Source organism: Microtus oregoni, unplaced genomic scaffold, assembly GCF_018167655.1.
Source record: "Microtus oregoni isolate MIOR12 unplaced genomic scaffold, Mior012 000000F_ref0000247, whole genome shotgun sequence".
Taxonomy (NCBI): Eukaryota; Metazoa; Chordata; class Mammalia; order Rodentia; family Cricetidae; genus Microtus; species Microtus oregoni.
Window position 1 is genome coordinate 44,426,792 of NW_024543059.1, and position 27,052 is coordinate 44,453,843.

A 27,052-nucleotide genomic window follows, 5' to 3' on the forward strand; every position below is an offset into this window, starting at 1 on the left:
TCGGTTTACAGGCAGGTTTATTAGGTCATAGCTCAGGCCTGCATCACTGGCCGGGACATTTCCGCCTGCAGCTTCACTCCTGAGCCTGCAAAGCCTGTCCCGCCCTGGAAAGGAGGAGAAGAACAAGCTGGGGGAGCCTGCTGGGCTCCTATGTAGACCAGGGAAAAATAAGTCTCAGGGCAGGGGATGGAGGGGACCTGGGACACAGGAGGGACTGTGGGGAGAAGTCCCGGGATGGAGGAAAGCACAGGAAAATGTGGAGGAGCTAAAGAAAAACACAAGGTGCTGTGGGACCCAAGCGTGTGTGAAGAGGGTAGTGGCGGGAGGAGGGTAGGGTGGAGGACGCCGCGGGGTGCGACAGGTACAAGGTGGGGGCAGGGGCTGGGGTGTGCACTGGCAACTCACCCGCTGCAGCACGATGATGTCGCGCTCTGTCAGCGTGTCCCCATTCACGGGGTCCACCATGTCCTTCCGAATCAGTTTCTCCACACACTCCAGAGTGACCACAGCCCCACTGCAGGGAGACACGGCGAAGGTCAGCCCTAGGGCATCTTGGGATGCCTCCAGACTCTCCTTCCCAACCCTACTCACGAGGGTCGCAGCACTGCGCATGGCGTGGCGTTGCTCAAGCTGTCTCGGGTCACTGCACACACGTAGCGCTCACTGCGTGTGATGAGCCCCACGCGGTCCACGGAGTCGTCCAGCTGCGTGAAGCGCACCGGCGTCAGGTCTGACATGCGTAGTGGCTTCCCAGACATTGGGCAAGTCACGGTGCGGGACTGCAGGCAGAGGAAGGGTCAACAGAGATGGAAGGACAGGGGTCAACATGTAAGGGGCACGAGGGGCTGGGACACTGAGAGCTCACTGGTTTTTCCAGCTTCGTGGCCTTTGCCTCAGGCGTAAGGGAGGGAATCCAGAAGCTGGGCAGCACTTTGTCTTTCTCCTTCCCTGGGGGACCCGTGCTGGGCCCTGGTTGCTCACCATCTGTGGAGAGAGAAGCTGGGGTACACACCTCAGGAAGTCATCCCCTCAAGACCCCTGGCGAAGGGTAGGTGTTCCCTGTCACCTGTGTTGGGTAAGGTGGCAGCCTTGGGCATGAAGGGGTTGAGGGGCCGGCTCACGATGGCTGCCTCCTTCTCCAGGAAGCCTCGAGCTTGGTCCTCGGCTGCTGCTCGCTGAAGCTGTCTCTGCTCTTCCCTGCGGGCTCCTCGCTGCTTCTCATAGGCCTAGGGGAAGAGGGCCTGGCTCAGCACCCACCAGCGGGAGGATGGAGCCCTGAGCAGCTCTGGCAGGGGCTGGCAACGGTTGCTGCTTTTGTGTGATAAGGTGGCCCTGGCCTTTCTGAGTCCTTGGCTTCCTACTCAGATAGAGTGGGACCCAGAGTCTTCCTGTTGGGAGGGCCTGCTCAAGGTGAGACGGGGGGGCTCATGCAGCCCAGGCTGGCCTGGAACTCAAGGGTGACCCTGAACTGATTTTCCACTAATCAAGTCATGTCCCACCACATCTGGTATTAGGTGCTGGGTGTGGGACCATGGGCTTCGTGCACACTAAGCAAGCACTCTACACACAGCTACATCTCCTGCCACACGGGGTGGCCTCCAAAGTGCTGAAACTGAGAGGCACACACTAAGCGCTCAAGAAAGAATGCGAGCTGGCCAGGGAACCCCTGTCCTGCCACAGGGAGCTTGGCTTGGAAGTCTATGACCAGTACAGTGTGCTTTGTCCTGTGTGGCCAGAACAGGAAAGGTCCGCTCCTTGCTCAGTCCCCCTGGCACCCAGCAGGTGTCGACAGTGGCGCCAGGATTGGAGGCGGGGGGGGGGGGGGGGGGGGGGGGGGGGGGCGGGGGGGGGGGGGGGGCTGGCGACGGGGCTGAGGGGAGGACATGGAGTCTGAGCACGCTGGGGCCAGCGGTGGGAAGCAGGAGCATTGCAAAGCCTCGGCCGGTGAGGGCTGGCTTCCAGCCCTGGCCCGAGCAAAAACAAAACAACCCCTCAGTGTCCTGAGCGCCAGAAAGCCAGACCGTGAAGGAAGGACCAGAGTCACCGTGGGCACCTAGAGAGATCTGTGTCTCCCACTTGCTCGGTGGGGCCCTCTGGCGGTTATCGCACAGATGACAGGGCATTGTACACCACACACCCCCACCATGTGCCTGGAGCCAAGGAGAGCCAAGGAAGCTGCTCCTGCAGAGTGCAGCCCAGCAAAGCACAGCAGAGGGTGTAGGCACACAGGGGTCTCAGGTTCCTAGAGCAGGGTGGGCCCCAGAGATCCTGGCCTAGAGGAGGGCAACACAGATGCTGCCTGGAAACATCTGGACAGAAGTGGAAGTGAATGGTGCTCCAGGCAGAGAAAAGGAACTGCCCCGTTGAGTCCCTTCCCTTCTCCTCGGCACCCATCACCTTCATCTGCCGGGCAATCTCTTTCTTCTGGTGTAGGATGTACTCCAGGATTGCCTCCCGTTCATAGAGGTAGCCATCTGGGCTGCAGAGAGGGGATGAGGAAAGCGTGGGCCTGGGCTTCATCACAAGATGGCATCCACTCACTTCTATATCCATTCATGCCCACCCTGGGTACCACCATCGAGCATCCTCACCCCAGCATCCACCCATTCACACCCACCCTGGGTACCACCATCGAGCATCCTCATCCCAGCATCCACCCATTCACACCCACCCTGGGTACCACCATCGAGCATCCTCACTCCAGCATCCATCTATGCCCTCCCTATCCTGGGTACCACCATCGAGCATCCTCACCCCAGCATCCATCCATTCATGCCCACCCTGGGTACCACCATCGAGCATCCTCACCCCAGCATCCACCCATTCACACCCACCCTGGGTACCACCATCGAGCATCCTCATCCCAGCATCCACCCATTCATACACACCCTGGGTACCACTATCGAGCATCCTCACCCCAGCATCCATCCACGCCCTCCCTACCCTGGGTACCACTACACATCCTTAGGTGACATCTCCCATGGTCTCCCTTCAGTCCATTTCCTTTCATTTTATTGTGGGACATGATGTTCTGCAGCTCAGGTTAGCTTTAAACTGCTATGTAGCTGAGGTTTGCCTTGAACCCCCATCCTCCGTCTGCGCTGCCTGAGTGCATCACACCTGGTTTTCTGTGACACTGAGAACTCAGAGCTTCCTGCAGGCTAGGAAAGCACTCCACTTGCCGAGCCCAGCCCCAGCTGTTAGCAATGTACTCTTTCCACTGGTGGTGGAAGAGCAGCTGCCTGTCTCTGGAGATAGCTCTGCGGCTCTGAGAGGGTGAACCCACACACACCAGCTGCCCTGCTGCCCCTCCCCTGCTCACGTGACCACAGGATCATGACAGGGCTGCAGCGAGAGACAGCAGCAGTCAAAGTCCTTCACAGCATCCCGGCTCAGTCGAATGTTCTGGGTCCCATAGCCTGAGGCCGCTGCGGACAGAGAAAGGTGGTGATGGATGCGGACATACCTTTCACCAGATGCCCAAGGAAATGTGGGGTTGAGTGGAACCTGAGAAAGCCACGGTTACGTCAGCCTTGCTCCCTCACAGTGGGGCAGAGGGGTAAAGAGGGTCATGGCTGGCTCCCCCCACTGTGGCTCTCAGCCTTCCTTTCTGCAAAGGTGGTATCCAGGGATGTGTTAGATGAGCCACATGGCCCTGCTACCTGTGGTCACCATCCTTAGTACACACAGGGCAACGACAGGGCATTCAAGGGCAGAATAGGACAACAGAGGAGCCAAACAGCCAAGCCCCACAGAGGGGAAACCAGAGGTGAGAGAGATCCCCAACGGTACCTGTGTCCTTCTTCTTCTCGTGGTAGGTGTAGACAGCCCCTGCAGTGCAGTTCTTGCCGTGCCGCGTCATCCTGTGGGAGAAAGGGGCAACGGCTGGGCTGGGGTGACCCCAGGATACCCCACAACAACAGCAGCCTGCCCCAGATGCCTCATCAACTCCCCAGGCACAGCCTGAGCCTCAGCAGTACAAGTCTGAAGCAGGGAGGAAGGAAAATCAGGCAGCACCAGCTACTAACTTTTGGTTTTGAGACAGAATCTCATCCTGTAGACCAGGCTGGCCTCAGACCACCTGCCTCTGCCTCCTGAGGGCTGGGATTAAAGGCACCAAGCCGGGCGGTGGTGGCGCATGCCTTTAATCCCAGCACTCGGGAGGCAGAGGCAGGCGGATCTCTGTGAGTTCGAGACCAGCCTGGTCTACAAGAGCTAGTTCCAGGACAGGCTCCAAAACCACAGAGAAACCCTGTCTCAAAAAACCAAAAGAAAAAGAAAAGTAAAGGCGTGCACCACCGGCTGGTGAAACTCTGACTTTTAAACATGTTTTATGGGCACGCTTGCTTGCGCGCAGAGCCTGTTAACACGCGGTTCTGGTAGTGTGGTCAAGAGTTAGAGCTTCTGCTTCTGAGTTTGAGCTCCTGGTGCGGCAGTCTGCAATATGCCCAAGGCCAAGGGAAAGACTCGGAGGCAGAAGTTCGGTTACAATGTCAACCGAAAGCGTCTGAACCGGAATGCTCGTTGGAAGGCAGCTCCACGGATCGAGTGCTCTTACATTCGACATGCCTGGGACCACACCAAATCCGTGCAGCAGAACCTGGCGGAGATGGGGTTGGCCATGGACCCCAACAAAGCGGTTCCCCTCCGAAAGAGAAAGGTAAAGGGCATGGAGGTAGACGTGGAGGAGAGACCCAAGGACCTTGTACGGAAGCCCTACGTGGTAAATGACCTGGAAGCAGAAGCCAGCCTCCCAGAAAAGAAAGGAAATACCTTGTCTCGGGACCTCATTGAATATGTTCATTACATGGTGGAAAATCATGGGGAAGACTATAAGGCTATGGCCCGGGATGAAAAGAATTACTATCAAGATACCCCAAAACAGATTCGGAATAAGATCAATGTCTATAAGCGTTTTTACCCAACAGAGTGGCAATCCTTTGTTGATTCTTTGCAGAATAAGAAGATGGAGGTTGACTGAGTGGTGTGCATCCCCAGACAAGGAGTGTATTGTTTCAGACGATGCTGGCAAGGTGCCATAGAATCAGCTTTTACACACATACTCACTCTCTCCTTCATCAGAAGGAACTGTTTTTCTTTTTTATTTCTTTTCCCTTTTTTATTTTATTTTTGAGGGGGGTATCTCTCTAATAGCCTTAGATGTCCTGGAACTTGGCTTTATAGACCAGGCTGGCTTCAGACGCACAGAGCTCCACCTACCTCTGCCCTGAGTTCTGGGATTAAAGGGGAAGGTGTGCGCACCCACACCTGGCTAGAGAAGGAACTCTTTAGAGGCTATGGTTTATACTTTCTTGGGGGCTCACAGAAAAGCCAGGACTGGCTCTTGTGTCCAGAGGTGATGCTTTATTTGAATGTGATCTGTACATAATAAAAGCATTTTACCTGTGAAAAAATAAACATGTTTTATGTGTCTATGTGTGCGCCTGCTTGTCTGAATATGCATCACCTGCAAGGAGAGCTTCAGAGACCAGAAGAGGGTGACAGGTCCCCTGCAGCTGGAGTTACAGGTGGCTGGGAGTGGCCATGTGGCTGCTGGGATCTAACCCACATCTTCTAGCAGAGCGGCGGTCATTGCTAATCTCTGCCATCTCTCCACCCTGGAGATTTTAGAATAACATCATTCTACTGTTTTTGAAAATGTAGCTGGTGTAATCTAAATACAGTGGTTTGATGATTTCCACTACACATCTGAAAAAAAAAACCCACATACATGCAAACTCTTAAACAAGCTGTTTTGGGGGTTGGAGAGAGGATAGAAGCACTGGCTGCTCTATCAGAAGTCCTGAGTTCAAATCCCAGAAACCACATGGTGGCTCACAACCATCTGTACTGAGATCTGGCGCCCTCTTCTGGCCTGCAAGCATGCATGCAGAGCACTGTATACATAGTAAAGTCTTAAAAAGCTAGTTCGACAAAAATGAATTTTACAGGTCCGCTTTTCTCCATGAACTTATATTTTCACCACATTTCCCATTTTAACCCAATATCATATCTTTATATTCAAAACTGTTTTGATAATTACTCAATTATTCATACTTCTCTGCAATAAAAAAATAGAGCTGGAGATACTCCAGCTTACAAGTTCTGTAACTGCAGCCCCAGGAGATACTCCCTCTCTCTCACACACACATGCAACAAATTAACTGATTATTTTAAAATGAAGAACCAAGCCAGGCCGGGTACTGTGAAGCAGGCACGTCACCTCAGATGTGGCCCGGCAGAGCACAGGCACAGAACTTCCCTAGCATGCAAGAGGCCCTGGGTTAACCACAGCTCTTCAAGGAAACCAAACACACAAAAACCAAAATAAAAAACAACGAAGACTGAGGCTCTGCAGCGTGCAGCGGGGCGACACGGGGTGACACCCTCTCCAGACCCGAGTGTGGGGACACATGACAGGTCAGAAGTCACTCTGCTCTCTGTGTGCTCCAGAGAGAGGTGAACCAGGTTCCCACCCCTGCAATCCCAGTACTCAGAAGGCTGAGGTGAGGGGGAGTGCGTTGACCCAAGTTCCAGACAGCAAGGGCTGAGAAGGGCCCTGTCTCAGAAACAGAAATCGAGGGCCATAAGATGGCTCGGGGTGGAGGGGCTTGCCTTGCAGAGGCAATGAGACAATGACCTGCGTGCAATGCCTGTGTCACACAGAAACACGGAAGGAGAGAGCCAGTGCCACAAAGTCACCTGACCTCTACATGTGTGCTCTAGCTGCAAGCCCACACACGTGCCATCTGAAAACAAGAGAGAACTAAGTAGGGGCTCTTGTCCTCTTATCAGTGCCCCTGTCGGCCCAGCAGGCACATCCTGATCGACTTTATACTGTCCACGGCAGTCCCTCTGAACACCTGTGAGGGGACAGTGGTGTCTGCAGTGACCAATCAGCCAACAGCACTATACTTGATGTTCACTGTACCAGGGCTCAAAAAGCCCAAACTGGTCTCTGAAGCTATGAGGTTGAGAGTAACCTTGAATTTATCCTCCTGCCTCCACCTCCAGAGTGCTGGACGTGACAGGTAGATGCCACCATGCCTAGGCCATTTAAATTTGGGGGCCAGAACTGGAGGATAAGAGCACTGGCTGCTCTACCAGAGGCTCAGTCCCAGCACTCACACGGCGGCTCACAACCACCCATGACTCAGTTCTAGAGGATCAGATGCCTCTCTGGCTTCCCTGGGCACCAGGCACACCTGTGTTGCACAAACGTACATCCAGGCAAGATTCTTGTAACCAAAAAATAAAATTAATTTTTATAATAAAACAATTTATAATGCTACGTGGTGGTGGCGTACACCTTTAACCCCAGCACTAGGCAGAAGCAGGCGGATCTCTGAGTTCGAGGCCAGCCTGGTCTACAGAATGAGTTCCAGGACAGCCAGGGATACACAGAGAAACCCTGTCTCAAGAAAAACAAAAGCAAAAAGAACAAAATGAAATTTACTCATTTTCTCCTTCTCCTTTCATTCTGTAGACCAGGCTGGTCTCGAACTCACTCCGCCTGCCTCTGCCTCCCGAGTGCTGGGATTAAAGGCGTGCGCCACCATGTGTGGCTCCAATCCTGAAATTCTGACATCACAGCAGGATGCAGAAAAACCTCCTGGAGGCAATGGCAGGGGCTGTGGAGAAGTGGTGTGCTCTGACTCCGTAGTCAAATGTCAATCACAAGCAAGAAACCAGCCTGGGAAACAGGTCTGGGTGACTTTCACACTCACACAGCCACGATCAGGAACTTGGCCTCGAGGAAGATCATACTGGAGAAACAGCACCTGAAGGAGGTTTGAGGAAGTAGAAAGTTCTAGACCAGAGCTTCTCAACCTTCCTAATGCTGTGACCCTTCTTAATACAGTTCCTCACGTTGTGGTGACCCCAACCATAAATCATTTTGTAGCTACTTCATAACTAACTTTGCTACTGTTATGAACTGTAACCTAAACATCTGATATGAGACCCCCGGGTTGAGAACCAATGTTCTAGCGCCACCTATGGGTGGGTGTGGTTCTTCATAGGGACAAGCGTGGGGTGGCCTTTCTGGTTAAGTCAGGATGAACGTCCAGTGTAGAGTACAGGCATGAGAATAAGCTAGGCCGGGCGGTGGTGGCGCACGCCTTTAATCCCAGCACTCGGGAGGCAGAGGCAGGCGGATCTCTGTGAGTTCGAGACCAGCCTGGTCTACAAGAGCTAGTTCCAGGACAGGCTCCAAAACCACAGAGAAACCCAGTTTCGAAAAAGAAAAAAAAAAAAAAGAGAATAAGCAAGCAAGTATTATACACAGTACAATGTTACAAAGATTCTAGCAGACTGACAGAAAATAAAAGTCCAGATCTGCTGTCACATGCCTGTCTCCCAGCCACCTGGGAGGGTGAAGAAGTAGGGTCACAAATTCAAGGTCAACCCCAGCTACAGAATGAGTAGGGATGGGAGCATATGATGAGACCCTGACTCAAATGTCAAAGGCGAGCGGGAAGCCAGCTGTGGGGCCCTGCAAGCCCAGCACTGGGGAAGTAAGGGCCGGAAGGCGCCTTGAGTCCAGTGTTCAGGGTGTGCTCTAGGAGAGAAAGGAGACTCCAGGGATCAGGGTAGTCCCCGCCGTCTTTTCTGGATGCAGGCAGCGCCCAGATGTCCCGGCCACTTTATCTCTTCTGGCTGCCTTGAAACACTTGCCTTACACAGAACTTGTGAGATGGGTACCCCAGTTCTGATGGTCCCCCCTCCTGCTGGCATCGGTTTTTGTTTTTTGATACATTTACACAGACTGAAAACAGAGATCTTTTTCCTACTTAATTCTTTTTTATGAACCAATGAGAGTTGCCTGGAAGAGCAGAAATGCTCTTAACTGATGAGCCATCTCTCCAGCCCCAGTGCAGACCTTCAGCTGGATGCCATCCCCACTCTAGAGAGGTGATCCTGTACCCTCTGTAGTCAGTGTGCTCCGGGCCAAGCCAAGTTGAGGATGCGAGCATAGGCCATGAGGGGGTTCAAAGGGTGAAAGCACTTTATGAACAAACCTGACGACCTAAATTCTTTCCAGAGATCCCATAGTGGAAGTTGAAAACAGAACTCCTAAAGCTGTTCTCTGGCTGCATTGCATGCAGACACAAACACACAATGCTCCCCTATAAGCAAGCATGCATGCATGCACACACTCACATGCACAAAACATATATAATAAAATGTAATAAAAAATTTACAAACAGGGCTGGAGAGATGGCTCAGTGGTTAAGAGCACTGGCTGCTCTTCCAGAGGTCCTGAGTTCAGCCGGATGGTGGTGGCGCACGCGGGAAGCAGAGGCAGGAGGATATCTATGAGTTCGAGGCCAACTTGGTCTACAAGAGCTAGTTCCAAGGACAGGCTCCAAAGCTACAGAGAAACCCTGCCTCAAACAAACAAAACCAACTACAACAAAAAACAGAGGTCCTGAGTTCAATTCCCAGCAACCATATGGAGGCTTACAACCATCTATAATGGGGTCTGATGCCCTCTTCTGGCAGATACAACACTCACACATAAAATACATAAATAAATTTTAAAAATTATCAATAACTACAAGGCCAGCCTGGGCTAAAGAGAGAATCCAAGGACAGCTTAGGTAGTTTGGTACGATGTTACGGATGCAGCCCACTGTTAAGAGTATCAGTCCAGCATCTACCTGCCAGCCTCCTCTGATCTAGCACCTCTCACTCGCGCCCCCTTCCCAGTCCCCTGGGCTTCTGCTGTGTTGACCATGTGGGCCAATCCCTGCTTTATTCTTAGGCCCCAGCTGCCTTGACCTTGAAGTATTTGGCACTGGGTGGCATCTCTTGGCCACAGGGAGAGGATTCTGCTGCGTTGGTGAAACACTCACTCTTTAGATGAGAGGAACAGCTAGAAAGGGGGGCATCTTTTCCCAAGATCTTATTTTTCTTTCTGTATATGCCTGTGTGTATGTTTTGCCACACATGTGTAGCTGCCCAGGGGCTAGAAGATGTCAGATCGCCTGTAGCTGAAGCTACAGCTGCCTGACGTGGGGGAGGGAGTACTGGGAACCACATCTAGGCCCTCTTACTGCCGAGATACTCTCCAGGCCCAAGGGGCGTTTTCCTTTCCCTTCTCTTTCCATTCTTTTTTCCTTTCCTTTCCTTTTTCTTTCTTCTTTCTTCCTTCCTTCCTTTCATGAGAAAGGCTTTCTCTGTGTAGCACTGGCTGTCCTGGAACTCACTATGTAGATTAGGCTGGCCTCAAACTCAGAGATCTACCTGCCTCTACCTCCCAAGTGCTGGGATTAAAAACATGAGCTACCACCACCCAGCTAAAAACTTATTTTAATGTTGAAAATTGAACTTTTATTTTTATTTTATGCGTATGAGTTTTTTGCCTGCACATGTGTCTATCCCCGCTTGTGTGTGTCTCGTGTCTTCAGAGGTCAAAAGAGGGTGTCTGATCCCCAGGGACTGGAGTTACAGACGATTGCAAGCTGCCGTGTGGGTGCTGGGAATCAAACCTGGGTTTTCTGCAAGAGCAAGAGAAACCCTTAAAGCTGAAACATCTCTTCAGCCTGCAGAGGTGTAAAAACTAGAAACAAAACGAACAGCTGGGTGATGGCAGTGGGGGCACTCATCTTTAATCCCAGCATTTGGGAGGTAGTGGAGGCAGTGGTGGGTGGATCTCTTGAGGCTGAGGCCAGCCAGGGCTACACAGAGAAACCCTGTCTCAAAAAAACCAATCAAACAAAACACCAAAGGGAAGACAAAACAAATAAAAAAGCCTGGCCAGGTGCTGAGACAGCTCAGGGGGAAAAGGTGCCGGCCTGACAGCCTGAGGTCAGCCCCAGGCTCCAGGTGGTAGAGTAACCTTTGTGTACACTGTGAAGATGTGTCTTTGTCACAGCACCTTCTGATTGGTTTAATAAAGAATCTAATGGCCAAGAGCTAGGCAGGAAGAGGTTAGGCTGGACTTCTGGGCAAAGAGAAAGGAAGAAGAGATGAGTCAAGGTATGAGAGGGGACGCCAGGGATATGGAGAGGACACAGGAGGTGCAAGAAGAGGGCTAGGTGGGGCAGCGCACACCTTTAGTCCCAGCACTTAAGAGACAGAGGCAGGCGGATCTCTGTGAGTTTGAGCCAGTCTGGTCTACAAGAGCTAGTTCCAGGACAGCCAGAGCTACAGAGAAACCGTGTCTCAGGAAAAAAAAAAAAAAGATGGAAGAGAGCTAAAAAGCCACAAGGCAAAGGTAAAATGTAGACAACCACAAACACAAACTGGTTAATCTCAGTGAGAAGAACTAGTGGGACAAGACTTGTGAGCTGGTGGTCCACGGAAAAACCTGTCTACAGAATCTGTGCAAGCTGTCCTCTGACCTCCAAGAGTTTAGTGGCATGAATGTCTGTGTGCACACATAACATACAGCCACACAAACAAACAAATAAAGGTAATAAAACTTTAATGGGACAGCAAGACGGCACAATGAGTAAAAAAAAACTCGCTGTGCAAGTTGACGGCCTGAGTTCCAACCCCAGAACCCACGTGAGCATGAGAAGAGACACAAAGATGGCCTCTGAGCTTGTGTGCCGTGACACAATGGCCCCAGCATCACACAAAATGCGTATATGTACACAAACACCATGAACACACACACACCATGAACACGCACACACACCATGAACGCACACACACCATGAAAGCACACACGCACACACACACCATGAACACTCACATACACCATGAACACGCACACACCATGAACGTGCACACACATACACCATGAACACACGCGCACACACCATGAACGCACACACACCATGAAAGCACACACACACACACACACACCATGAACACTCACATACACCATGAACACGCACACACCATGAACGTGCACACACATACACCATGAACACACGCGCACACACCATGAATGTACACACACACCATGAATGCACGCACACACACCATGAATGCGCATACACCATGAACACACGCACACACCATGAATGCACACACACGCCATGAATGTGCATACACCATGAATGCGCACACACACCACGAACGCGCACATACACCATGAACGCACACACACACACCATGAACACACACACACACACCATGAACATGCACACACACACCATGAACACATGTGCACACATCATGAAAGCACACACACACACCACGAATGCGCACATACCATGAATGCACATCACCACGATGCACACACACCATGAACGCACACACATATACACACACAATGAATGTGCATACAAACCATGAATGCACACACACACACCATGAACACCCCCCCATGAATGCACACACATGTACACAATGAATGTGCACACACACCATTAATGCACACCCACACCCACACACCATGAATACACACACACCATGAACATGTGCGCACGCACACACACACACGCACACACAATGAATACGCACAGATAACAATAAACACTTCTCAAATGAGAACCAAGAGAAGCCTGGCCCCTGTCCACAGGTCAACTTCCATTTTTGAGACTGGGACTTACTATGCAGCCTTGGCTAGTTGGCTAGCCTGGAACTCACTTTGTAGACCTGGCCGCCGTCAAGTGCCAGAGATCTCCCTGTGCCCATGTCAACCCTGCAGTGCTGATGTCACAGCCACACTCTCCTGTCTGTCTTCTAAGTGTCTCTGCTGGGGCTTAGGAGGGAAGAGAGGACCTTGTAAGATGTAGGATTAGAGACAGCTAATACAGCTAACACACTTTCAGAAGGCCGTACCCCATCTCTGATATTACAGGATTTGCCCTTCTTATTTTATTCCCTTGGGTATGTATGGTTTAATTTCTGGGGCCACATGAGGTTTGGAGGCTCAGATGGCCAAGGGAATGGACACACATGCATGTGTCTGACGTGTGTGTGTGTGTGGCGGAATTGGAGCCAATGCAGTCTCTGAGTGGGCCATGTATTCTGCCCCTAGCCATGTTCCCCATCCCTTGCTGCAGGATTCTAGGCATCCGAGCCATGTCTCAATTTGAGGACTTTTATGTGTTTTGTTTTGTTTTTTAATATTAAGGTGGGGTGTCATCTATAACCTCATCTGCCTTCCCCTCCAGGTCCTTCTAGAGTTTCTCATGCTTTCCTGACTTTTTAAGTGAGAAGACAGAGACCCAGCGCCAGAAACTTAACAGTAATGTGTCTCACACTGTAGCTCAGGCTGGCCTGGAACTCAGCTTCCTAAGGGCTGGGGTGACAGGTGTATGTCACTTTCTCATGGGAACTGCAAGTCCAAGCATGGTTATTATGGTGTTGGTGATGACTCCATTCCTGCTTTGCAGATGGCTGGTCTCTGAGGCACCATCTCATTAACCCAGGCTGGCCCCAGACTTGCTATGTGAATGAAAAAATATAAAAATAAAAAGGAAAGGACATGACTGCTCTTAGGTATGGAGGAGAGAGTTTGTTACAGATGTGCAGGAGAGCACAGCCCTGAGAGTTTGTTACAGATGTGCAGGAGAGCACAGCCCAGAGAGAGTTTGTTACAGATGTGCAGGAGAGCACAGCCCAGAGAGAGTTTGTTACAGACGTGCAGGAGAGCACAGTCCAGAGGCAGGGACAATTGGGAGGGTTCAGAGTGGACTTAACCAGACTGGGCTGTGTCATATGGGAGAGGGAAACCAGTTGCAGCTGCCAGAAGGCCAAAGAACCGGGGTACAATTCCCAGCACCTACATGGCCAGCCTACTCTACAGAGTGAGATCTAGGACAGCCAGAGCTACACAGAGAAATCCTGTCTCGAAATACTAAAAACAACCAAAACCAAAAACCAACCAACCACACAACCAAACAAACAAAAGCTGGGGCTGAAGAGATAACTCAGGGATTTAAAGTAGTTGCTGCTCTTGTAAAGGACCAGAGTTCGATTCCCAGCACCCATGACTGAGGGCTCACAACCACCTGTAACTCCGGAATACAATGCTTTCTTCTGGCCTCTGTGAGCATCGACATACACTCAGAGATTTCATCCCCAGCACCACGCAAACACAAAATTAAAATAAAAACCACAACGAAGAACCAGTTCACGCCCTACTATTATAACCATGTGTAACCAACAGTTAAGTGAGCATAGGGGACTGGAGAGAGGGCTGAGAGGTGGTTAAGAACACTGGCTGCTTTTCCAGAGGAGTGGGGTGCAATTCCCAGCACCTACATGACAGCTCACAGCTGTCTGTAACTCCAGGGGACCTGGTGCCCTCACACAGACATACATGCAGGCAAAAATAAATAAATCATTAGTGAGAATGAAGAGGAACTGAGAGGCACACACATCAATGTGAGGAGGAAGTTCTTCCGGAGGACGCCACAGCCGTGACCAACAGACCTTACTCCCAGGGAATGTCAGAACACATCCACACAAACCTCGTACATACATGTGCACAGTTGTACACACATGTGCACAGTCGCACATGCATGTGTACAGTAGCACACACATATGCACAGTAGCACCAGCTGCAACAGCCAAAAAGTCGAAACAATTCTAACGGTCCATCAACTGAAGGAGAAGTGAAATGTGCCGTATCTCACACAACAGAATACTGTACATCCACAGACAGACAGGATATAACAGAATACTGTTTACAGACAGTCAGTCAGGATGTAACAGAATACTGTGTACAGTCAGTCAGTCAGGATGTAACAGAATACTGTGTACAGTCAGTCAGTCAGGATGTAACAGAATACTGTGTACAGTCAGTCAGTCAGGATGTAACAGAATACTGTGTACAGTCAGTCAGTCAGGATGTAACAGAATACTGTGTACAGTCAGTCAGTCAGGATGTAACAGAATACTGTGTACAGTCAGTCAGTCAGGATGTAACAGAATACTGTGTACAGACAGTCAGGATGTAACAGAATACTGTGCATCGACAGACAGTCAGGATGTAAGAGAATACTGTGCATCCACAGACAGTCAGGATGTAAGAGAATACTGTGTACAGACAGTCAGGATGTAAGAGAATACTGTGCATCCACAGACAGACAGTCAGGATGAAAGAGAATACTGTGCATCCACAGACAGTCAGGATGTAAGAGAATACTGTGCATCCACAGACAGACAGTCAGGATGTAAGAGAATACTGTGTACAGACAGTCAGGATGTAAGAGAATACTGTGTACAGACAGTCAGGATGTAAGGGAATACTGTGCATCCACAGACAGACAGTCAGGATGTAAGAGAATACTGTGTACAGACAGTCAGGATGTAACAGAATACTGTGCATCCACAGACAGACAGTCAGGATGTAAGAGAATACTGTGCATCCACAGACAGACAGTCAGGATGTAAGAGAATACTGTGCATCCACAGACAGACAGTCAGGATGTAAGAGAATACTGTGCATCCACAGACAGACAGTCAGGATGTAAGAGAATACTGTGCATCCACAGACAGACAGTCAGGATGTAACAGAATACTGTGCATCCACAGACAGACAGTCAGGATGTAAGAGAATACTGTGCATCCACAGACAGTCAGGATGTAAGAGAATACTGTGCATCCACAGACAGACAGTCAGGATGTAAGAGAATACTGTGTACAGACAGTCAGGATGTAAGAGAATACTGTGCATCCACAGACAGACAGTCAGGATGTAAGAGAATACTGTGCATCCACAGACAGTCAGGATGTAACAGAATACTGTGCATCCACAGACAGACAGTCAGGATGTAAGAGAATACTGTGTACAGACAGTCAGGATGTAAGAGAATACTGTGCATCCACAGACAGACAGTCAGGATGTAAGAGAATACTGTGCATCCACAGACAGTCAGGATGTAACAGAATACTGTGCATCCACAGACAGACAGTCAGGATGTAACAGAATACTGTGCATCCACAGACAGACAGTCAGGATGTAAGAGAATACTGTGCATCCACAGACAGACAGTCAGGATGTAAGAGAATACTGTGCATCCACAGACAGTCAGGATGTAAGAGAATACTGTGCATCCACAGACAGACAGTCAGGATGTAAGAGAATACTGTGCATCCACAGACAGTCAGGATGTAAGAGAATACTGTGCATCCACAGACAGACAGTCAGGATGTAAGAGAATACTGTGCATCCACAGACAGTCAGGATGTAACAGAATACTGTGCACCCACAGACAGGCGTCAGGATGTAAGAGAATACTGTGCACCCACAGACAGACAGTCAGGATGTAAGAGAATACTGTGCATCCACAGACAGACAGTCAGGATGTAAGAGAATACTGTGCATCCACAGACAGTCAGGATGTAACAGAATACTGTGCACCCACAGACAGGCGTCAGGATGTAAGAGAATACTGTGCACCCACAGACAGACAGTCAGGATGTAACAGAATACTGTGCACCCACAGACAGGCGTCAGGATATAGCATGGAGGGCCTAGAAACAACATGCCGAGTGAGGAAAGCCAGCCACAGAGCCCACACCTGTATGACTGCAGTTAGGAGACATGTGCAGATCAGGCAAATTCATATGCGTTCAGAGGCTGCCAAAGTCTGGGGGTAGGAAAGACTGAGGTGACAAAGAATGTAGGACAGGATTTCTCTGGGGATGTTAAACATGTCCTAAAGTTGACTTGAGACAGCTCAGCTTGGCCTCTGATACTATAGGCAGCCTGAGGATGACCTTGAACTTCTGATTTTGCTGCCTAGGCCACGGAGTGATCTGCACAGCAGGCTCCTGTCTGGTGCTCTTGGAGGCCAGAAGGGGGCATTAGATCCCCTGGAACAGGAGGGATTACAGGTTTGTGCTACCACACCCAGAGAACATGCTCTAAAATTGTTAGTGGTGATGCCCATACAACTCTGTGAATACACTTCGAATTGTTTGCTTTAAGTGGGCAAAGTATATATTACGTGAAATTATATCTCAATAAAGCTCACTGAAAAATAAGAACAACATGAGCTAGGAGTGGTGGCTGCATGCTTATAATTTCAGTACAGGCCTACCTGTCTCAAGACAAAGACAAAACAAACAAAAACAAATGAAGAGGCAGATGAGATTGGGCAGAGGCCAAGAGCACTGGCTGTTCTTCCAGAGGACCTGGGTTTGAGTCTAACATACACACGGCAGCTCGTGATTCATTCTAGTTCCGGGTGAGCTCATGGCCCTTTTCTGGCCTCTATAGGCACCGTATTCGAGTGGTGCACAATCATACCTGCAGGGCAAAACGGTCATTCAAGCCGGGTGGTGGTGGCACACACCTTTAATCCCAGCACTTGGAAGGCAGAAGCAGGCGGATCTCTGTGAATTCAAGGCCAGCCTGGTCTACAGAGTGAGTTCCAGGACAGCTAGGGCTACACAGAGAAACCCTGTCTGGCAAAACCAAAACAAAAAATCAAAAACCTCACTCATTCACATAAAATCCTTTTCCATTTTTGGGATAGGGTCTCACTATGTAGCTCTTGCTGGCCTGGAGCAGCATATGTGAGCCAGGCTGGCCTCACTCCCTAAGAGATCCACCTACTTCTGCCTCCCTAGTTCTGGGGTTAAAGATGTGTCCACTAAAAAGTTTCTGCACCGCCTACAAACTTCTCTAACAATGCAATCATCTGAATCAGACCAAATCAAACAGAATTAGAAAAAGCCCAGGTTTACTGGATACCAATGCTCCCAGACAGCTTTCCAGGACCCCAGAGAGGAGTTGGGGGAAGGAAGACCAGAAAACTACGAGTTTGTTCTTTGGGTGGCAGTTTAAATTCCTTGTGGGAGGGGTCTTGTGAATCTCTGGGGAGGGGTCATCCTTTGGCAGGTTTTCTCAGGGGTGGAGTCTGGACTAAGGCAACTCCCAGGGGAGGGGGCTTGGAATGGAACTTCCACGCAAATATTCCAGACTTTTAGACTATATGGATGCCAGGGGCTGGGATGACGCTTTCACTCAAACACCCCAGGCTCTCTGGATATAGGGGTGCCACGCCCATTATAAATAAATCTTAATCTCCATACAGAGATCCTGCCATCCTGCACTGCAAGCAACCCTCTCTCAAAAAACAAATCACCGGGAGGTCCACACCTTAAATTCCAGCACTTGGGAGGCAGAGTCAGGCAGATCTCTGTGAGTTCGAGGCCAGCCTGGTCTACAAAGTGAGGTCCATGGTGGCCAGGGTTGTTACACAAGGTTATCTCGAAAAGCAATAATAAAAATTAAAAATAAACAAATGGGAAAAAGTGGCTGGGTGTGGTGAACACCTTTAATCCGAACACTTGGGGCTGCAGAGGCAGGTGGATCTCTCTGAGTTTGAGGCCAGCCTGAACTACATAGTGAGTTCTGGGACAGCGAAGGCTACGTGAGACTCTGTCTCAAGTAAAATAATTCACTTCCTTCAAGGATCCTTTAGGACCTTATCCACTACTGCTCATCGCCCTCCTCACCACTATCTGGAAAACTGAAGCGGATTAAGGGATCCTGCCTCAACTCTTCACTATTCCAGGTAATCCTACATTCATTTCTGCACTGGTACGGACCCTTTTCCACTACGGAACTACATTTTCTAAGAGTGGTCAGGATGAGGACGACATATTGCAAGGCATCCTGGGAGATGTAGTTCAGCTTCCAACTCAAGGAGTCAGAGCGCTCTGTTAATGATTAACAGGAAGTCGGAGTGCGAAACCTTATCCTGTGTCCCTCGGAACTTCAGATATCCCACCCACAAGAAGGAACTCTTAGCGACGCGACCCCACACCGCCTGCAGCTCACCTCACAAACGGTTAGCCGATCCGTAGTGGCTTCAACTGTGTCCCGAACCGGAAAAGAGTACTGTTTTATTTTTCCACTACACCCCTCCCACTTCCGCTCAGCAGCAGACACCGGAAATAATACTGCCCCTAGAAGTGGAGGCGCTTCTCGTGGTTTGGTAAGTCCTTTCTTCTTCTCTTCCCCCCACCGAAACGTGAGGGACAACTCGAAGGTTCCGGTGAGCGAAAGTGGCTTGACTATCGGAGACCACTTAACCTGTGTTAGGCAGAGTGGTGTAGTTTCTTTGATTCTTTTCAAGTCTGAGTTTAAGGACTAACTCCTTCGCCCAGATATTCTGATACCCACTTTCCCAAATATATACCTATTTTTCCCATTACATCTTAAGAGACGATTTTGCCTAAGTTATAGAATAAGCAATAATCTAAAAATCACGAGGCCAAGCTGTCCACGTCAGTCACCCTCAGCAAACAGATATGATGTGGTACCGCCCAGTTATTCCTGGAATCAAAGCATTCCGTTCCCACCAGTTTGTAGATCTCTAGAGACTCAAGATTTATTTTCCTGGCTCTGCCAAGCAAATTGTCTGTAGGGAGAGAGCCGGGCTGGGAAAGGAGAGAGGAGGAGACTCTAATAAGGTTCCTTAGATCCCTCCGTAATGTGCAAAGTCTTGCTCCTATGTGGGACTGTGTCCCCGGAGCCCTTGGTCCTAAGGTTCCTTTAAGTACTTTGTCTCTTACCTGAGTCCCTCCCAGAGCAGGTAACCAGTAGCCCCGCCCCCTGCCAGAAGCCGGGATTGGGCCTTGTTACCGAAGAGAAGCACCCCTCCTTCCTCTCCCCTCCCCTTTTTCACAGCTGGGTACTGCTGACCCAGGGGGTCTTCATTACAGAAGAGAGGCAGGGCTCCCAGGTCTGGGCAGGTAAGTGGATACTGCTCTCAGAGAAACTTGGGGTGTGGAGGGGAGCTCTGGTGTCCTGACTTCCCACACCATTGGGATCCAGAGACTTGGGACCCTAAATCCTGGGCCCTGGAGTTCAGGGTCGCGTTCCCGCAAGACCTCAGATCTAGAAATTTAGGACCTCATTTGTCCTATAATCTTTGATCTCTGGGGTTGGATGAGGCAACGGCAGAGGGAGGTTGACTTGGAATGGAACCTGCCAGGTTGGAAGGGACCAGGGCTGCGGATGAACCTGTTGAAATTGCTTACAGTGTCACATGGTACTGTGGATACGGCAGAGGGCCAGACGAGAGCACACGGACTTTGTGCTCATCATGAGGCAGGCACTGCCATCTCTGAGGTCCTCCCTCCTCTCACATTCGAATACCTGGTGCGTAGGCAAGTCGCTTTACCACCTGGTGACAGTGGCAGGAAATTGTTCAAATTGGATTGTTTTGAGAATTAAAATGAGTTGATACAGACCAATAGTGTCTGGCATAGGTTACAGATTGAGTGTTTGCTTTTTCTTTCATTCACTGACTGCAGAGTCCAGGCAGGGAGTTCTTGCCTCATAACTCTGCTGAGGCATTTGGGAATCCACACAACATGAGGGGCCATCCTTCCCTGCTCTTAGTCTATATGGGATTGACCACCTGCCTGGACACCTTACCTTATGAAGAGCAAAACCAAGGTGAGTGTTTGAGGAAGAGCCTTACAGAGGTTTAATTTCTGCCTTCTCCTACCCAGGATACTTCCTGGCTTCCCAGACCCTGGCCCTTCTCCTTCAGATCCAGGAATCCAGACCCTAGCTCTCCCTCAGACCCAAAAGTCTAGGTCCCAGCCTCTTCCCTCCGACCCACAAGTCCAGCCTCAGCCTTCCTCCTTCAGAAATAGATTTCTAGACTCCAGTTTTTCACCCTCATACCCAACTACCCAGACCCCGGCCCTCCTTGCTCAGATCCAGGGGTTTCCAAGCCTGGCCCTCACCCCTCAGAACCCCATAACTATCTTCCTTGTCCTCAATCCTAAGGACTCTCTGCTTTTGACCCTGATGTCCTTAGTTCTTGACATCTTCCTGAATCCTCCGGAGGCCCAGAGTTTCCTAGTTGGCCACAGGCGGGTTCCTAGGGCTAACCACTGGGACCTGGAGTTGCTGACACCTGGGAACCTGGAGCGGGAGTGTCACGAGGAGAGGTGCTCCTGGGAGGAGGCCCGGGAATACTTTGAGGATAACACACTGACGGTGAGAGCCTCAGAGGACCCTCTCTGCCTCCCTGGGGTTTCAAATACCAGCATGGACTGGCTGTGGGGACTGCTCCATGTCTAGCTGCTGCTTTCCCCTTCTCGTCCCCTCCTTCTAGGAACGCTATTGGGAACGTTACACCTACAATGGCAAGGGAGGTGAGTGGTCCTCAGTCCTCTCACTCCATGATGGGGAAGCGGCCCTTAGTCCTAGAGTTCAATCCAAAGTCTCCCCACACACAAACAAGGACCTCCTTCCCTCAAATCCCATGCTGTCCAGAGATGACTGACAAGGTGTCCCCTCCCTTTTCATTATGGCCCTTGTCTGAAAACCCAGCACAACTGCATGCAGATTCATAGGAGGGCCCAACCCCTGGAGGGGGCATGTGGGTGTGTTATTGTCATGGGCCTATCAGAAGGACAAGCTCTGATAGGACAACCTGGGTCCTCCTTTAGATTCCAGAGCCCCAGCCCCTTACCAGCATCTTGGTTGCTAGTGGGGCTGTGCCCTAGCAACAGAGCTCGGGTAGGAAGCCTGGCCATTCTCACCTGTCCAGTTTGCCTACCCCAGCCCCTCCTCTGAGTTCTGAAGTCCTCATCCTGGCTTGAGCCTTGTTGCTAAGGGGGGCTGCTCCTTAGCAACAGGCCCTGGCCAGGCCAGACAGAGGAAGTCAGAAGCACTACCTGGCTGGCTTCCCCTCCCCCACAGCCCCATGCCAGCCACAGTCTGCCTGGTTGCTAAGGAGGCCTTCTCCCTAGCAACTGTACCTAGCTGGAAGACCAGAGCCTCCTGCCCAGCTGAAGGACCCCCTCTAGGCTCCAGCTGCCCCACCCCCTCATGGCCTGGTTGCTAGGGGTAGATGCACCTTAGCAACAGGCCCTGGGTCTGTACTGTAGTCCTCACAGTGGAACCGGTTGCTAGGGGAGATAGTTCCTTGTCTACAATCCTAGCAAGGCCTAGAGGCTCCTTGGATCACCTAAAATCTGCCCGTCTTTAAAAGTCCTATCTTCTCACTGCAAGCTAAAAGCAAGGTTTGAGGTGGAGATAGGAGGTAGCCAGATTTGATGGCCCCGGCCTTGGCCTCGCAATCCAAGCTACTCCAAAGGCCAAAGCAGAAAGATTGTTAGTACATGGCCAGCCTGTACTACATATCAAGTTTGAGGCCAGCTTGACACTCCATGTCTCAATAAAACAAAAACAAGGGCTGGAGAGATGGACTAGTTGGTAAAGTGCTGGCCATGCAACCCCAAGGACCCTAGTTTGATCCCCTGACTCTCCAGGGAAAAGCTGGGTTGTAATCCCACTGTGGGAGAGGAGAGACAGGAGGGTCCGTGGGGCTCCCTGGGTAACCAGCTCGCCCAAGTCACTGAGCCCCCTCCTAATGAGAGAACATGTCTCTAAAAACAAGGCACCCCAGTGAGACTGCTCAGCAGGTGACTGTGCTTGTCACCTGTACCACATGGTAGAGTAAGAGAAGTAACCAGGAAGTTGTCCACACAAACACACTTATTTAATCAGCAGTAAGGGCTAGAAAGACGGCACAACACTAAAGAGTGCTTGCTGTCGAATACTTCAGCTTGGTTCCCAGGACCCCATTTGAGTGCTGCTCACAACTGGTGATGATTCCAGCAGCTCCAGAAGGTCCAGTGCCTTTCTTTGATCTCTGAGCATCCACACACATGTGCACCACCTCCCCTACACATACACACAAATACAAATAAAATAATAGAACGGATTATTTAGGAAACCAATAGGCGACTAGAGAGATGGCTCAGGGATTAAGAATACTTGCTAGAGAGTGTTAGAGGGCCTAGGTTCAGTTTCTAGCCCTACATAGTGGTCACAACCACCACTTCCAGTTCTAGGGGATCCAACACCCTCTTTTTTCTTTTCTTCTTCTTTTCTTTCTTTCTTTCTTTCTTTTTTTCTTTTTTCTTTTTCTTTTTTTTTTGGTTTCTCAGTAGCTATGGAGCCAGTCCTGAAACTTGTTCTGTAGATCAGGCTGGCCTTGAACTCACAGAGATTGCCTGCCTCGCTTTCTGAGTGCTAGGATTAAAGGTGTGAGCCACCATCCCCCTGCAAAAATAATTTTTTTTTTTAAAGCTAGACGTTCATTGGAACAGCAGTGATGCACACCTTTAATCTCAGCACTCCGGAGACAGAGGCAGATCAATCTCTGTGAGTTCAAAGCCTGCCTGGTCTACAGAGTGAGTTCTAGGCTAGCCAGAACTATACAGAGAAACCCTGTCTTGAAAAACCAAAAAGAAGGGGCTGGAGAGATGGCTCAGTGGTTAAGAGCGTTGCCTGCTCTTCCAAAGGTCCTGAGTTCAATTCCCAGCAACCACATGGTGGCTCACAGCCATCTGAAATGAGGTATGGTGCCCTCTTCTGGCCTTCAGGCATACACGCAGAAAGAATATTGTATACATAATAAATAAATAAATATTTAAAAAAAAAAAACCAAAAAGAAGAAGAACAAAAATCCTAGTTTCAGTCTCCAGCATGACAAAAAGCATATAAACATATTTAAAAATAAAAAGAGCCAAAAGCAAACCACGTCAGACTGAGGGCAAGGATGTTAAAGTCTCCTTTTGCATCCTTAGTTTGTTGAAGGGGTTCGACACCTCCATATTTCAAGGTGTCCGCCAGCTTATCTATTGTTATCCCTGTACATGCTGAAGCCGTCCTGTGGAACGGCCCCTTCTTCTTGTGCCGTGCTGACACAGCTCAGCTGAAGTAGAAGATCTGCCATTAGCATGTTTGCAATGAACTGTCCTCCCTCCCTCCCTCCCTCCCTCCCTCCCTCCCTCCCTTCTCCAGTAGTAGGGATGAACCTGGGGCCTGAAGTGCACTGCCAGCTGCTCTACCACTGAGAGAGCAGCCCACATCCAAACCCCTTTTCATTTGTGGTTTTGTGACAGGGTCTAGCTAACTTACCCAGGCTGACCTTGAATTCACCGTTAGACTTCAGCTTCAGCCTCCCAAACCGCTGAGATGACAGGCCGAAGCCATGGCTCCCTACTCAGATCTCAGTGAGTTTTCATGATAGACTGGTAGGGCTCATGTTCCCGTTCCGCAAAGCAAGAAACAGATGCTCTGAGAAAGCCTTAGTGTTTGTTGCCTGAGGCCAGAGTAGCAGGAAGGGAACTCAGAGCAGCCTTGCTTCCTAGCCCATGCCCTTAGGGAAAAGAATAGAGAAGCTGGAGGAGGTAGCAGCCCCTGGGACAGTGGTACCCTCTACCCACAGGGCGTGGACGAGTAGATGTTGCAGGCTTGGCGGTGGGACTCACCTCTGGGATCCTGCTCATCGTCTTGGCTGGCTTGGGAGCCTTTTGGTATCTGCACTACCGACGGCAGCGCCGACTCAGAGTGCAGGAGTCCAGTCAGCAAGAGTAAGGGGTCTTCCAGGAGGGGGGGAATGATGGAGAGCAAAGTGGGAGGGAGGAGGCTTGATCTGAGGGGCAAGACCAGTCTGGAGCCACGGGCCTAAGGAGAGTAAGTCGATGTGAAGTTGAGACCTAACAGTCTTCCGAGAACCAGGCTTCAGAGAGGTCAACACTGGGTGGAATGCAAGTGGGGGCTGTTGTCCATCGCTGTCTGTGGCACTGCCTTTCCCATGGGTGCAGGTCACATCAGCAGGGGCTCACAGGGTATCTGATAGCAGTAGCTGGGTATCACGGCGCTTCCTTCCTGTCATTTCAGGAAGATCTAAAAATTTTCAAGACCTTTCCACTCTGATGTGAGTTCAAAGCTAGCCTGGGGAACTTAAGGAGAACCTTTCTCAAAATAAACTGGAAAGAGAAGTGAAGGTGTAGGGTCAGCAGTGGAAGGCCTGTGGAAAGGCTGCCCATGCAGGGACTAGGATGGCCTGGGTTCTGGGGCCCCCCTAGACCTGACAACCTGAAGTTCTAGTCCAAGGACCTGTGTGGTGGGAGGAGAAAACCCTCCCCCAAGTTCTCCTCTGACCATCATTTGTGTGTTAGCATGTGTGCACACCCATAGAATACATAGCTGTACTTTAATTATAGAAATTTAGGGCTGGGGAGATGGCTCAGAGGTTAAGAACACTGGCTGCTCTTCCAGAGGTCCTGCGTTCAATTCCCAGCAACCACACGGTGGCTCATAATCATTTGCAATGAGATCTGGTGCCCTCTTCTGGTCTGCAGGCATACATGCAGACAGAACACTGCGTAATAAATAAGTAAATAAATCTTTAAAAAATCTATTAAGATGTAAAAGAATGGATTTGGAACCTGGGCAGGGTGGCTCACACATGCAGTTCCAATGCTTAGGAGGCCAGGCAGGGTTGTTGGAAGTTTTGAAGCCAGCTTAGGAGACCTTAGCTAAAAGAGTGGATTTGGGAAATTTTGGAACTAAATGTTTCAGAATTGTGTTTCTGTCTGTGTGGCTCTGCTGAACTTTGTCCTGTCTGTCCACCTGATGTTGTTACTTTGGTGCTCCCATGTTTCTGTGGATGAGAGTGTACATTCGAGGCTCATTTTCATGTCTACCTGTCTATGTCCATCGGGCTGTCCTTTGAGGTACTTTTCTGGGCCATCTCTCTTCCCCTCTGTCCCCTCCCACCCTCAGTCTCTTGGTCTGTAACCCCTTGGTCATGTAGGTTTTGTTTCATTTCTTCCAAAGATTTATTTTATGTGTATGGGTGTTTTGCATGCATGTATGTATATGTACCACATGTACGCCTCGTACAAGCAGAGGTCATAAGAGGACGTCGGATTCTCTGGGACTGGAGTTACAGATTGTTATGAGCCGCCATGTGTGTGCTACGAAAGGAACCTGGGTCCTCAGCAAGAGCAGCCAGTGCTCTTAAACTCCATGGCAGCTTTTATACTAACCACTCTCTTTCTGTCCGCAGGACCGGGCTCATCAGTCCCCTGACTCCCCCGACGCCCTTGTTTCCACCCTTACCTCCAGGCCTTCCCACTTACGAGCAGGCGTTAGCAGCCTCGGGTGTGCATGACGCCCCTCCGCCCCCTTATTCCAGGTACGGGGTGGGGCTTCTCCAAGGGGTATAGTGCGGAGAAAGGCCACGCGTGGGAGGGGTGTGTCCCCAAGGGCAGGGTTTGGTGCTTTGGGAATCTACAAGGGGCGGGGCTTGCAGGGCAGGGCGGGCCCTACGCAATTGTCTGTAGGGGCGTGGACCAGCCTGGAAGAGTGCAGCTTTTCAGGAAGGTGGGGCTTGTGCCTACAGGATCCAGGATTGGCTGAGGCACCAAGGGCGGGTCGGTGTGGTCTTGGTGGAGGGGGCTTGTTTGACTCCGCACTGTACACTCCCCACCCCCACCCCGGGTAGCCTCAGAAGGCCTCACTGAAGACCTGCTCCGGAAAGCGGGCTCCCGAACTGTGCCCCTGATTCACAGCGGATTCCGGAAGTCGCTGGGCCTCTTCGATTCCTCATCAGTGTGTGCGTGGGGGAGTCAGGGTCGTCGGACCCGAGGTCTACATGACACACGTGTTTCCGCCACGCACGGATACACGCATGTCCCTGACCATCCTGTTGCGGAGTCCATGCCCCTACCTCTCGCCCCCCCCTTTCCTGATCAGCGGCCCTGCCTCGGAGTGGGCAGGCTCCTTTAGAAACTTGGACATGACTCGACTGTCCCCCACTGGTGTCGTGGGGAGCGTACACGCAGAGAACCAGGCCCATGCACACCCCCGTCTTCGTGTGTTTCTCCACTCGGGCACCTGGGCGGTTCGTAATCCAGCATAAAGGTGGAGGGCGCGTTTGCTATGTGCTGTAAAAGGGGTGTTAGGATTGTGTTGCACTCGGGGAAATGAAGTTGAGCTGAGCGTCTATCTACCTAAAAACCCTTTGAAAAGGAAGAGACTTAAAAGAAAGAAACCCCCCAACTCAAAATTGAAACAATTAGAGAAAAATAAAAATGCAAACGAACTGAACCCTGTTCCTGGGCGCATCTGCGCGCGGTGGAGCTGGATTTCTGTACGGGCGCTGTGCCCTACACCCCCAGGCTCCGCTAGTGCTCGCTCTCTCTCGTTCCTCTCTCCCTCTCTCTCTCTCTCTCTCTCTCTCCCTTTCTCCCTCCCCCCCCCCCCCCCCGGCTCCGCTAGTGCTTCTCTCTCTCTCTCTCTCTCTCTCTCTCTCTTTTTGCATTTGCACGGGATTGTGGGAGGAAGCGGAGCGCAGCCAGA

General features: G+C 50.7%; 3 protein-coding genes and 1 long non-coding RNA gene across 6 annotated transcripts; 2 read left to right on the forward strand and 2 right to left on the reverse strand.

Annotated features, from left to right (window-relative positions):
* LOC121450586 (nitric oxide synthase interacting protein) lies at window positions 1–18,830 on the reverse strand. The gene is made up of 9 exons (XM_041655713.1): window positions 18,704–18,830; window positions 3,793–3,863; window positions 3,323–3,428; window positions 2,398–2,479; window positions 1,067–1,226; window positions 866–984; window positions 592–779; window positions 406–514; window positions 1–104 (listed from the first exon to the last, which is right to left on the reverse strand). The coding sequence occupies exons 2-9, from the start codon at window positions 3,860–3,862 to the stop codon at window positions 33–35; spliced, it is 906 nt and encodes a 301-aa protein (XP_041511647.1). The 5' UTR covers window position 3,863; window positions 18,704–18,830; the 3' UTR covers window positions 1–32.
* LOC121450611 (nucleolar protein 16-like) lies at window positions 4,412–5,098 on the forward strand. The gene has a single exon (XM_041655753.1). It carries the CDS (start codon window positions 4,445–4,447, stop codon window positions 4,979–4,981), a length of 537 nt encoding a protein of 178 aa, XP_041511687.1. The 5' UTR covers window positions 4,412–4,444; the 3' UTR covers window positions 4,982–5,098.
* Window positions 18,733–26,794, forward strand: Prrg2 (proline rich and Gla domain 2). 3 transcript variants are annotated; one of them, XM_041655731.1, is made up of 8 exons: window positions 18,816–18,860; window positions 19,556–19,620; window positions 20,185–20,329; window positions 20,700–20,881; window positions 21,000–21,039; window positions 24,129–24,273; window positions 25,758–25,886; window positions 26,196–26,794. In XM_041655731.1, the coding sequence occupies exons 3-8, from the start codon at window positions 20,245–20,247 to the stop codon at window positions 26,212–26,214; spliced, it is 600 nt and encodes a 199-aa protein (XP_041511665.1). In that variant the 5' UTR covers window positions 18,816–18,860; window positions 19,556–19,620; window positions 20,185–20,244; the 3' UTR covers window positions 26,215–26,794. The 3 variants fall into 3 exon arrangements, with proteins under 3 accessions (XP_041511675.1, XP_041511665.1, XP_041511658.1); XM_041655741.1 differs by lacking the exon at window positions 19,556–19,620 and having other exon boundaries at window positions 18,733–18,860; XM_041655724.1 differs by lacking the exon at window positions 18,816–18,860 and having other exon boundaries at window positions 19,417–19,620.
* Window positions 22,444–25,967, reverse strand: LOC121450617. Its single transcript, XR_005974624.1, has 4 exons — window positions 25,831–25,967; window positions 24,172–24,367; window positions 23,819–24,059; window positions 22,444–22,576 (listed from the first exon to the last, which is right to left on the reverse strand). It is a non-coding gene; the product is annotated as an uncharacterized LOC121450617 (long non-coding RNA).
* Window positions 26,795–27,052: the final 258 nt, after the last annotated feature.